This window comes from Oncorhynchus keta, chromosome 26 (assembly GCF_023373465.1).
Source record: "Oncorhynchus keta strain PuntledgeMale-10-30-2019 chromosome 26, Oket_V2, whole genome shotgun sequence".
Lineage (NCBI taxonomy): Eukaryota > Metazoa > Chordata > Actinopteri > Salmoniformes > Salmonidae > Oncorhynchus > Oncorhynchus keta.
Genome location: NC_068446.1, coordinates 46,510,892 through 46,523,595, shown reverse-complemented (window position 1 = coordinate 46,523,595; position 12,704 = coordinate 46,510,892). Strand labels below are relative to the sequence as shown.

Sequence of the window (12,704 nt, the reverse complement as noted above, 5' to 3'; positions counted from 1 at the left end):
GAAGAGTATCTTTGCATTATTCGTTTTTTATTATTGAACTTTAGTTCCATTAGACAATCAATTCACCCAATCGTTCTAATATTGATCTGCTATTTTACTGTGTCGTCGTGTGACAAGGCCCCACAGATCGACCCTGAAGATGACAAAATGGATGAGACGTACTCTGACGATGAGACGCACTCTGACGATGAGACAAATCATGAAGTCAAGATAGAGCTGGGGCCACAGCCTCTCACCGTCATGAAAGCAAGGTCTCCTCCATCTTGTTGTTCTCCTCCATCTTGTTGTTCTCCTCCATCTTGTTGTTCTCCTCCATCTTGTTGTTCTCCTCCATCTTGTTGTTCTCCTCCATCTTGTTGTTCTCCTCCATCTTGTTGTTGTTCTCCTCCATCTTGTTGTTGTTCTCCTCCATCTTGTTGTTGTTCTCCATCTTGTTGTTGTTCTCCTCCATCTTGTTGTTCTCCTCCTCCATCTTGTTGTTGTTCTCCTCCATCTTGTTGTTCTCCTCCATCTTGTTGTTGTTCTCCTCCATCTTGTTGTTGTTCTCCTCCTCCATCTTGTTGTTGTCCTCCTCCTCCATCTTCTCCTCCATCTTGTTGTTGTTTTCCTCCTCATCTTCTCCTCCATCTTGTTGTTGTTTTCCTCCTCATCTTCTCCTCCATCTTGTTGTTGTTCTCCTCCATCTTCTCCTCCATCTTGTTGTTGTTCTCCTCCATCTTCTCCTCCATCTTGTTGTTGTTCTCCTCCTCATCTTCTCCTCCATCTTGTTGTTGTTCTCCTCCTCCATCTTGTTGTTGTTCTCCTCCTCCTCCTCCATCTTGTTGTCCTCCTCCTCCTCCATCTTGTTGTTGTTCTCCTCCATCTTGTTGTTGTTCTCCTCCTCCATCTTGTTGTTGTTCTTCTCCTCCATCTTGTTGTTGTTCTCCTCCTCCTCCATCTTCTCCTCCATCTTGTTGTTGTTCTCCTCCTCCTCCATCTTCTCCTCCATCTTGTTGTTGTCCTCCTCCATCTTGTTGTTGTTCTTCTCCTCCATCTTGTTGTTGTTCTCCTCCTCCATCTTGTTGTTGTTCTCCTCCTCCATCTTGTTGTTGTTCTCCTCCTCCATCTTGTTGTTGTTCTCCTCCTCCATCTTGTTGTTGTTCTCCTCCTCCATCTTGTTGTTGTTCTCCTCCTCCATCTTGTTGTTGTTCTTCTCCTCCATCTTGTTGTTGTTCTCCTCCTCCATCTTGTTGTTGTTCTCCTCCTCCATCTTGTTGTTGTTCTTCTCCTCCATCTTGTTGTTGTTCTTCTCCTCCATCTTGTTGTTGTTCTTCTCCTCCATCTTGTTGTTGTTCTTCTCCTCCATCTTGTTGTTGTTCTTCTCCTCCATCTTGTTGTTGTTCTTCTCCTCCATCTTGTTGTTGTTCTTCTCCTCCATCTTGTTGTTGTTCTTCTCCTCCATCTTGTTGTTGTTCTTCTCCTCCATCTTGTTGTTGTTCTTCTCCTCCATCTTGTTGTTGTTCTTCTCCTCCATCTTGTTGTTGTTCTTCTCCTCCATCTTGTTGTTGTTCTTCTCCTCCATCTTGTTGTTGTTCTCCTCCTCCATCTTGTTGTTGTTCTCCTCCTCCATCTTGTTGTTGTTCTCCTCCTCCATCTTGTTGTTGTTCTCCTCCTCCATCTTGTTGTTGTTCTCCTCCTCCATCTTGTTGTTGTTCTCCTCCTCCATCTTGTTGTTGTTCTCCTCCTCCATCTTGTTGTTGTTCTCCTCCTCCATCTTGTTGTTGTTCTCCTCCTCCATCTTGTTGTTGTTCTCCTCCTCCTCCATCTTGTTGTTGTTGTTGTTCTCCTCCTCCATCTTCTCCTCCATCTTGTTGTTGTTTTTCTAGTGTTAGTAGTGTTTTTCCATTTTACAATTGTATTAATATGTCATATGAAACCATGGTAATAGCACCCTGTCTGTTTGTCGCTATATCTGTTCAGATGTTGAGCTGTGTTCTCTGCTTACAGGCAGCTGTTGTCTTGGTACACAATGTCTCAGAACAGCATTGTATCTCCAGCGGTGTCCCCAGCCGACCTGCTCCCTCCAGCGGTCTCCCCAGGCCCCCTGCTTCCTCTCTGGGTACGTTGTGACATGGCCGACCCTGCTGGTACCACCTGGCTAGGAGCAGAGACCGCCTGCACCGGCAACAAAGTCTCTGGGGTCAAGCTATACTCCGTCACATGTGCAGGTAAGGGCCAGAGTGTAGAGACGCGTATTAATTTAAGAGCTCGTGTCATAAGCATTGAAATTCATGGTTTCAATAGATGATGGATCTTTCATGTTGTTTATGGTACATGTTCAGGTTCAACTGTGGACAAGGGCACATTCATCACTTTAGATGAGCTGAAACAGGAACACAAGAGAAGACATCATCCGTCCATGGTAAAGCCTCGCTCCTAGTCCTTCCTGTTTCTTTGATATTTCACTGGCTGAGACTCAGTGTTGAGCTAGGTATACTGCCGAGACTCAGTGTTGAGCTAGGTATACTGGCTGAGACTCAGTGTTGAGCTAGGTATACTGGCTGAGACTCAGTGTTGAGCTAGGTATACTGCCGAGACTCAGTGTTGAGCTAGGTATACTGCCCACTGGCTGAGACTCAGTGTTGAGCTAGGTATACTGCCGACTGGCTGAGACTCAGTGTTGAGCTAGGTATACTGCCGACTGGCTGAAACTCAGTGTTGAGCTAGGTATACTGGCTGAGACTCAGTGTTGAGCTAGGTATACTGCTGAGACTCAGTGTTGAGCTAGGTATACTGCTGAGACTCAGTGTTGAGCTAGGTATACTGCCGAGACTCAGTGTTGAGCTAGGTATACTGCCGAGACTCAGTGTTGAGCTAGGTATACTGCAGACTGGCCGAGACTGTGTTGAGCTAGGTATACTGCCGACTGGCTGAGACTCAGTGTTGAGCTAGGTATACTGCAGACTGGCCGAGACTCAGTGTTGAGCTAGGTATACTGCCGACTGGCTGAGACTCAGTGTTGAGCTAGGTATACTGCCGACTGGCTGAGACTCAGTGTTGAGCTAGGTATACTGCTGAGACTCAGTGTTGAGCTAGGTATACTGCTCACTGGCTGAGACTCAGTGTTGAGCTTGGTATACTGGCTGAGACTCAGTGTTGAGCTAGGTATACTGGCTGAGACTGTGTTGAGCTAGGTATACTGCCGAGACTCAGTGTTGAGCTAGGTATACTGCAGACTGGCTGAGACTCAGTGTTGAGCTAGGTATACTGCCCACTGGCTGAGACTCAGTGTTGAGCTAGGTATACTGCAGAGACTCAGTGTTGAGCTAGGTATACTGCCGACTGGCTGAGACTCAGTGTTGAGCTAGGTATACTGCTGACTGGCTGAGACTCAGTGTTGAGCTGGGTATACTGCCGAGACTCAGTGTTGAGCTAGGTATACTGCCGAGACTCAGTGTTGAGCTAGGTATACTGCCGACTGGCTGAGACTCAGTGTTGAGCTAGGTATACTGCAGAGACTCAGTGTTGAGCTAGGTATACTGCCGACTGGCTGAGACTCAGTGTTGAGCTAGGTATACTGCCGAGACTCAGTGTTGAGCTAGGTATACTGCAGACTGGCTGAGACTCAGTGTTGAGCTAGGTATACTGCAGACTGGCTGAGACTCAGTGTTGAGCTAGGTATACTGCCGACTGGCTGAGACTCAGTGTTGAGCTTGGTATACTGCCGAGACTCAGTGTTGAGCTAGGTATACTGCCGAGACTCAGTGTTGAGCTAGGTATACTGCCGAGACTCAGTGTTGAGCTAGGTATACTGCTGAGACTCAGTGTTGAGCTAGGTATACTGCAGACTGGCCGAGACTCAGTGTTGAGCTAGGTATACTGCCGAGACTCAGTGTTGAGCTAGGTATACTGCAGACTGGCCGAGACTCAGTGTTGAGCTAGGTATACTGCCGAGACTCAGTGTTGAGCTAGGTATACTGCTGACTGGCTGAGACTCAGTGTTGAGCTAGGTATACTGCTGACTGGCTGAGACTCAGTGTTGAGCTAGGTATACTGCAGAGACTCAGTGTTGAGCTAGGTATACTGCCGACTGGCTGAGACTCAGTGTTGAGCTAGGTATACTGGCTGAGACTCAGTGTTGAGCTAGGTATACTGCTGAGACTCAGTGTTGAGCTAGGTATACTGCTGACTGGCTGAGACTCAGTGTTGAGCTAGGTATACTGCAGACTGGCTGAGACTCAGTGTTGAGCTAGTTATACTGCTGACTGGCTGAGACTCAGTGTTGAGCTAGGTATACTGCAGACTGGCTGAGACTCCGTGTTGAGCTAGGTATACTGCCGAGACTCCGTGTTGAGCTAGGTATACTGCTGACTGGCTGAGACTCAGTGTTGAGCTAGGTATACTGCAGACTGGCTGAGACTCAGTGTTGAGCTAGGTATACTGCTGACTGGCTGAGACTCAGTGTTGAGCTAGGCATACTGCTGACTGGCTGAGACTCAGTGTTGAGCTAGGTATACTGCAGAGACTCAGTGTTGAGCTAGGTATACTGCCGAGACTCAGTGTTGAGCTAGGTATACTGCCGAGACTCAGTGTTGAGCTAGGTATACTGCTGAGACTCAGTGTTGAGCTAGGTATACTGCAGACTGGCCGAGACTCAGTGTTGAGCTAGGTATACTGGCTGAGACTCAGTGTTGAGCTAGGTATACTGGCTGAGACTCAGTGTTGAGCTAGGTATACTGCTGAGACTCAGTGTTGAGCTAGGTATACTGCTGACTGGCTGAGACTCAGTGTTGAGCTAGGTATACTGCAGACTGGCTGAGACTCAGTGTTGAGCTAGGTATACTGCTGACTGGCTGAGACTCAGTGTTGAGCTAGGTATACTGCAGACTGGCTGAGACTCAGTGTTGAGCTAGGTATACTGCCGAGACTCCGTGTTGAGCTAGGTATACTGCTGACTGGCTGAGACTCAGTGTTGAGCTAGGTATACTGCAGACTGGCTGAGACTCAGTGTTGAGCTAGGTATACTGCTGACTGGCTGAGACTCAGTGTTGAGCTAGGCATACTGCTGACTGGCTGAGACTCAGTGTTGAGCTAGGTATACTGCAGACTGGCTGAGACTCAGTGTTGAGCTAGGTATACTGCTGACTGGCTGAGACTCAGTGTTGAGCTAGGCATACTGCTGACTGGCTGAGACTCAGTGTTGAGCTAGGTATACTGCAGAGACTCAGTGTTGAGCTAGGTATACTGCCGACTGGCTGAGACTCAGTGTTGAGCTAGGTATACTGCAGACTGACAGACTCAGTGTTGAGTTAGGTATACTGCAGACTGGCTGAGACTCAGTGTTGAGCTAGGTATACTGCAGACTGGCTGAGACTCAGTGTTGAGCTAGGTATACTGCAGACTGACAGACTCAGTGTTGAGCTAGGTATACTGCCGACTGGCTGAGACTCAGTGTTGAGCTAGGTATACTGCAGACTGGCTGAGACTCAGTGTTGAGCTAGGTATACTGCAGACTGGCTGAGACTCAGTGTTGAGCTAGGTATACTGCCGACTGGCTGAGACTCAGTGTTGAGCTAGGTATACTGCAGACTGGCTGAGACTCAGTGTTGAGCTAGGTATACTGCAGACTGGCTGAGACTCAGTGTTGAGCTAGGTATACTGCTGACTGGCTGATACTCAGTGTTGAGCTAGGTATACTGCTGCGTTTACTGCTTTTCTGATGTTGTCCTCCATTCATATGTATTTAATTATTCATGTGAAACAGACCTACTCAAAACCCAGACTGTCTATGTGGTCTGTATCACTTCCTTGATTCCCCCGTCCTTCTCCCTCCCAGATGATTGCAAGAGGCACAGCCCAGTACAACCTGTTTGGGTCTACTGTGGTGGAGAAAACGACTATCGAATCTCAGAGCAGTGTCACAGTGGACTTCAGATGGAGCCACGTGGAGACGATCCTGGAGACTCCACCTCTCTCCTCCATGGCCACTCTGGTGAGTAGTCAGGTTACACTTGGGCTGCAACCCAAATCAACCCCTACACCCTGGGCATTTGTGTAGATCTGACGGGTTGGATAGGTGTAAAGGTGGCAGCATATTGCGTAGTATCAGGGGTTGGAACCAATATTAATTTCTTCTTTTCCACTGTTTTGACCGGACAAAATAAACAGTGTGTCCATTAAAAGTCAGCCGTTTCCAGCTACAATAGTCATTTACAATTAACAATGTCTACCCTACTATTTCTAATCAATTTGATGTTATTTTAATGGACAAAAAAAAAGTACTTTTCATTCAAGAACAAGGACATTTTTTTATTTTTATGTCTGGAGTCCAGCTGTTTTCTTCATTTCCTCTTGGTTCTCCATGTTTACGGCTGACTATTAATGGACACACTGTGGCCAGTAGCCGATGGTTCGGAGGGGGGAAGGGCTACAGTAGCCTACGGTTCGGAGGGGGGAGGGGCTACAGTAGCCTACGGTTCGGAGGGAGGGGCTACAGTAGCCTACGGTTCGGAGGGGAGGGGCTACAGTAGCCTACGGTTCGGAGGGGGGAGGGGCTACAGTAGCCTACGGTTCGGAGGGGGGAGGGGCTACAGTAGCCTACGGTTCGGAGGGGGGAGGGGCTACAGTAGCCTACGGTTCGGAGGGGGGAGGGGCTACAGTAGCCTACGGTTCGGAGGGGGGAGGGGCTACAGTAGCCTACGGTTCGGAGGGGGGAGGGGCTACAGTAGCCTACGGTTCGGAGGGGGGAGGGGCTACAGTAGTTTGTATCGTCTTCCATGTCAATAAACTTCTCCAGCCTTTAAAAGTAGTTTTGTGTTGTTATCCAGCTCTTGATGTTATTGCTCGGTGGTCAGCAGATCAGTGTTGACGTAAAGTGGTACTATAGATTAAGTTTTTAGAGACTTTTACTCATTTGGAGCAACGTTCTTCACTCATCTTCCTTCCTTCCATTTTTTTTTTACTTTTATTTTTTTAAACTCTGAGGACTTTGTGTTTTTGTGGGATTGGAAAAAAATGCCCAGAATGTTTTTAACCTGTTCTATGCTTTAAAAATAACTGTTCTCATCCTGAACAGTATGGATCACTTTCATTCTGATTCTGTTCCTCAATTATAATTGTTCTTTCTTCCTTGAACCCGGTTCCAACCCCTGCTTACAACTCTCCAACCCTCTCAGATCTAGACTAGTACCCAGGATGGAGGGACTGTTTCTCTCAGATCTAGACTAGTACCCAGGAGGGACTGTTTCTCTCAGATCTAGACTAGTACCCAGGATGGAGGGACTGTTTCTCTCAGATCTAGACTAGTACCCGGGATGTACGGACTGTTTCTCTCAGATCTAGACTAGTACCCAGGATGGAGGGACTGTTTCTCTCAGATCTAGACTAGTACCCAGGATGGAGGGACTGTTTCTCTCAGATCTAGACTAGTACCCAGGATGTAGGGTCTGTTTCTCTCAGATCTAGACTAGTACCCAGGATGTAGGGACTGTTTCTCTCAGATCTAGACTAGTACCCAGGATGGAGGGACTGTTTCTCTCAGATCTAGACTAGTACCCAGGATGTAGGGACTGTTTCTCTCAGATCTAGACTAGTACCCAGGATGGAGGGACTGTTTCTCTCAGATCTAGACTAGTACCCAGGATGGAGGGACTGTTTCTCTCAGATCTAGACTAGTACCCAGGATGGAGGGACTGTTTCTCTCAGATCTAGACTAGTACCCAGGATGTAGGGACTGTTTCTCTCAGATCTAGACTAGTACCCAGGATGGAGGGACTGTTTCTCTCAGATCTAGACTAGTACCCAGGATGGAGGGACTGTTTCTCTCAGATCTAGACTAGTACCCAGGATGTAGGGACTGTTTCTCTCAGATCTAGACTAGTACCCAGGATGGAGGGACTGTTTGGTAACTCCTCTCCCCCCTGCAGAATATCAAGGTGTCCAGTGGAGACATGAGAAGTCCCATGTATCCGTTGTACAGGGAGCTGGAGTTTCTACAGGTTTGTGCCAAAATATAATACTTTGAAATGCCTTTTTTTTTTTTTTTTTAGGCATCCCACTATTAGCCTGTTTTAAACCTACATTACAATGATGTGGGTTGGGGTCAATTCCCATTTTACATTCCAGCCAATTCAGGAAGTAAACTTGACAATCCAATTCAAATGCTCCTTCAATGCTTTTCAATGAGGAAATTCAATTAGGAATTACTTTCTGAATTTTGAAATGGAATTGACCCCAACCCCCGTGAGCAACACCGTTCAGCCTGGTTTAACTAGGCTATCACACTATAGACCTAATGTAATGTTTTAAAGCCCGTTGCTGGTTGTGGTTGTCAGATGCTGGCTGATGGTCTGAGGACCGGAGAGACGGAGTGGATGGAACCTGTGGAGACCATGTCTGCTGTGCAGTTGACAAGGGAGTACCTGGATGGTAGGATGGTGACATTTCAGACATTTTGTCATTTAAGCATCTCCCAACATTTTAAGCAAACATTTATTAGAAAAACAACTTTTCACAACTATATGAAATGAGTTGCTTTGTAACCACTCTGAAATAAACATGTTTAAATATATATATATATATTATAATCTTTATTGTCTTTCGCTCACTTCTTCTCCTTTTCAGAACTGCAGAACACTGTAAAGACTCTGCAGGATCAGTCTACCAAAGAGGTATGACTGATATCTCTCCATCTCTCCATCCATTCATCTCTCCATCCATTCATCTCTCCATCCATTCATCTCTCCATCCATTCATCTCTCCATCCATTCATCTCTCCATCTCTCCATCCATTCATCTCTCCATCCATTCATCTCTCCATCCATTCATCTCTCCATCTCTCCACCATCTCCATCTTCATCCATCCATTCATCTCTCCATCCATTCATCTCTCCATCTCTCCATCCATTCATCTCTCCATCCATTCATCTCTCCATCTCTCCATCCATTAATCTCTCCATCCATTCATCTCTCCATCCATTAATCTCTCCACCTCTCCATCCATTCATCTCTCCATCTACCCCATCTCTCCATCCATTCATCTCTCCATCTCTCCACCTCTCCATCCATTCATCTCTCCATCCATTCATCTCTCCATCCATTCATCTCTCCATCCATTCATCTCTCCATCTCTCCACCTCTCCATTCATCTCTCCATCCATTAATCTCTCCATCTCTCCATCCATTCATCTCTCCATCTCTCCATCCATTCATCTCTCCATCCATTAATCTCTCCATCTCTCCATCCATTCATCTCTCCATCTCTCCATCCATTCATCTCTCCATCCATTCATCTCTCCATCCATTCATCTCTCCATCCATTCATCTCTCCATCTCTCCATCTCTCCACCTCCATCCATCTCTCCACCTCTCCATCTCTCCATCTCTCCACCTCTCCATCTCTCCACCTACCCATCTCTCCCACCTACCCATCTCTCCACCTACCCCATCTCTCCATCTACCCCATCTCTCCATCTACCCATCTCTCCATCTACCCATCTCTCCATCTACCCATCTCTCCATCTACCCCATCTCTCCATCTACCCATCTCTCCATCTACCCACCTCTCCATCTCTCCATCTCTCCACCTACCCATCTCTCCCACCTACCCATCTCTCCCACCTACCCCATCTCTCCATCTACCCCATCTCTCCATCTACCCATCTCTCCATCTACCCATCTCTCCATCTACCCCATCTCTCCATCTACCCATCTCTCCATCCCCCATCTCTCCATCTACCCCATCTCTCCATCTACCCCATCTCTCCATCTACCCCATCTACCCCATCTCTCCATCTACCCCATCTCCCCATCTACCCCATCTCTCCATCTACCCCATCTCTCCATCTACCCCATCTCTCCATCTACCCCATCTCTCCATCTACCCCATCTCTCCATCTACCCATCTCTCCATCTACCCCATCTCTCCATCTCTCCCACCTACCCATCTCTCCATCTACCCCATCTCTCCATCTACCCCATCTCCCCATCTACCCCATCTCTCCATCTACCCATCTACCCATCTCTCCATCTACCCATCTCTCCATCTACCCATCTCTCCATCTCTCCATCTACCCATCTACCCATCTCTCCATCTCTCCATCTACCCATCTCTCCATCTCTCCATCTACCCCATCTCTCCATCTACCCCATCTCTCCATCTACCCCATCTCCCCCATCTACCCCATCTCTCCATCTACCCCATCTCTCCATCTACCCCATCTCTCCATCTACCCCATCTCTCCATCTACCCCATCTCTCCATCTATCCCATCTCTCCATCTCTACTCCATCTACCCCATCTCTCCATCTACCCCATCTCTCCATCTACCCCATCTCTCCATCTATCCCATCTCTCCATCTATCCCATCTCTCCATCTACCCCATCTCTCCCACCTACCCATCTCTCCATCTACCCATCTCTCCATCTACCCATCTCTCCATCTACCCATCTCTCCATCTACCCATCTCTCCATCTACCCATCTCTCCATCTACCCATCTCTCCATCTATCCCATCTCTCCATCTACCCATCTCTCCATCTACCCATCTCTCCATCTACCCATCTCTCCATCTACCCATCTCTCCATCTACCCATCTCTCCATCTACCCATCTCTCCATCTACCCATCTCTCCATCTACCCATCTCTCCATCTCTCCATCTCTCCATCTACCCATCTCTCCATCTACCCATCTCTCCATCTACCCATCTCTCCATCTACCCATCTCTCCATCTCTCCATCTCTCCATCTCTCCATCTACCCATCTCTACCCATCTACCCATCTCCCATCTCTCCATCTCTCCATCTCTCCATCTCTCCATCTCTCCATCTACCCATCTCTCCATCTACCCATCTCTCCATCTACCCATCTCTCCATCTACCCATCTCTCCATCTACCCATCTCTCCATCTACCCATCTCTCCATCTACCCCATCTCTCCCACCTACCCATCTCTCCATCTACCCCATCTCTCCATCTACTCCATCTACCCCATCTCTCCATCTACCCCATCTCTCCATCTACCCCATCTCTCCATCTACCCCATCTCTCCATCTACCCCATCTCTCCATCTATCCCATCTCTCCATCTATCCCATCTCTCCATCTACCCCATCTCTCCATCTACCCCATCTCTCCATCTCTCCACCTCTCCATGCATTCATCTCTCCGCCTACCCCATCTCCCCCATCTACCCCATCTCTCCATGCATTCATCTCTCCATCTACCCCATCTCCCCCATCTACCCCATCTCTCCATCTACTCCATCTCCCCCATCTACCCCATCTCCCCCATCTACCCCATCTCCCCCATCTACCCCATCTCTCCATCTACCCCATCTCTCCATCTGCAGTAGATGGGGAACCACATACAGTACCTTCAGAGAGTATTCACACCCCTTGAATTTTTCCACATTTGTATTAAAAATGTATTAAATTGAGGTTTTTGGTCTCTGGCTCACACACAATACCCCATAATGTCAGTGGAATAGTTAAAATTTTTTTTTTTTTTACTAATTTAAAATGCAAATCTGAAATGTCTTGAGTCGATAAGTATTCAACCCCTTTGTTATATCAAGCCTAAATGAGGAATACAAATGTGCGTAACAAGTCACATAAAAAGGATGGACTCAGTGTGTGCGGTAATAGTGTTTAAACAGGATTTTTTTTAAATGATCACATCTTCTCTGTACCCCACACGTTCAATTATCTGTAAGGTCCCTTAGTCAAGAAGTGAATTTCAGGCAAAGATTCAACCACAGAGACCAGAGAGGTTTTCCAACGCCTATTGGTAGTATCCCTTATGAGCATGGTGTACACATCAATACACCCAGTCACTACAAAGACACAGGCGTCCTTCCTAACTCAGTTGCCGGAGAGGAAGGAAACCTCACAGGGAATTCACCATGAGGCCAATGGTGACTTTAAAACAGTTACAGAGTTTAATGGCTGTGATAGGAGAAAACTGAGGATGGATCAACAACATTGTAGTTACTCCACAATACTAACCTAAATGACAGAGTGAAAGAAGAAATATTTAAAAAAAATATTCCAAAACATGTATCCTTTTTGCTATAAGACACTAAAGTAATACTGCAAAATAATGTGGCAAAGCAATTCACAATTTGTCCTGAATATAAAGTGTTATGTTTGGGGCAAATCTAATACAACGCCACTCTCCAAGTATAGTGGTGGCTGCATCGTGTTATGTCAGTGGAGGCTCCTGAGAGGAGGAAGGGGAGGACCATCCTCCTCGGTGAATAAAATAATCAATAGTGAAACATTTCTTTAAATGTATAAATACATTCCCATGTCACCAAATAATTGATTAAAACACTATTTAGCAATGAAGGTCTACAGTAACCTCAACGGCACTCTGTAGGGTAGCACCATGGTGTAGGCGGAGGACAGCTAGCTTCCGTCCTCCTCTGGTTACATTGACTTCAATACAAAACCGAGGAGGCTCATGGGTTTTTACTCCCTTCCGCACAGTAATTATGACAGGTTGAAGGACGTCCTCCGGAAGCTTTCAGAGCTTTTGCAGCATGAACTGACAAATTGTCAGTTCATGGATAAAATGGGGTGAGTAGTTCACTCAAAGACTGAGAGACAATAGTTGGAACAATTTTAATATCTTCAAAAATGAAGGAGAAGCGAAAGCAAGGCAGAGAGCTAGCTATATTTCTTGGGACTTTTTCACTCACTTAGCTAGCGAACGCAGCTAGCTAGTTTA

The 12,704-nt window shown here is 46.9% G+C and overlaps 1 protein-coding gene across 2 annotated transcripts in view; it reads left to right on the top strand.

Annotated features, from left to right (window-relative positions):
• Window positions 1–12,704, top strand: part of zwilch (zwilch kinetochore protein) — a 54,413-nt gene that overhangs the window by 4,253 nt on the left and 37,456 nt on the right. For both annotated transcript variants that reach the window (XM_052481095.1, XM_052481094.1), the window contains exons 3-9: window positions 118–251; window positions 1,987–2,207; window positions 2,322–2,401; window positions 5,816–5,971; window positions 7,905–7,976; window positions 8,313–8,406; window positions 8,602–8,648. In XM_052481095.1, the coding sequence (XP_052337055.1) occupies window positions 118–251; window positions 1,987–2,207; window positions 2,322–2,401; window positions 5,816–5,971; window positions 7,905–7,976; window positions 8,313–8,406; window positions 8,602–8,648 (804 nt within the window). The remainder of the gene's footprint in view (window positions 1–117; window positions 252–1,986; window positions 2,208–2,321; window positions 2,402–5,815; window positions 5,972–7,904; window positions 7,977–8,312; window positions 8,407–8,601; window positions 8,649–12,704) is intronic.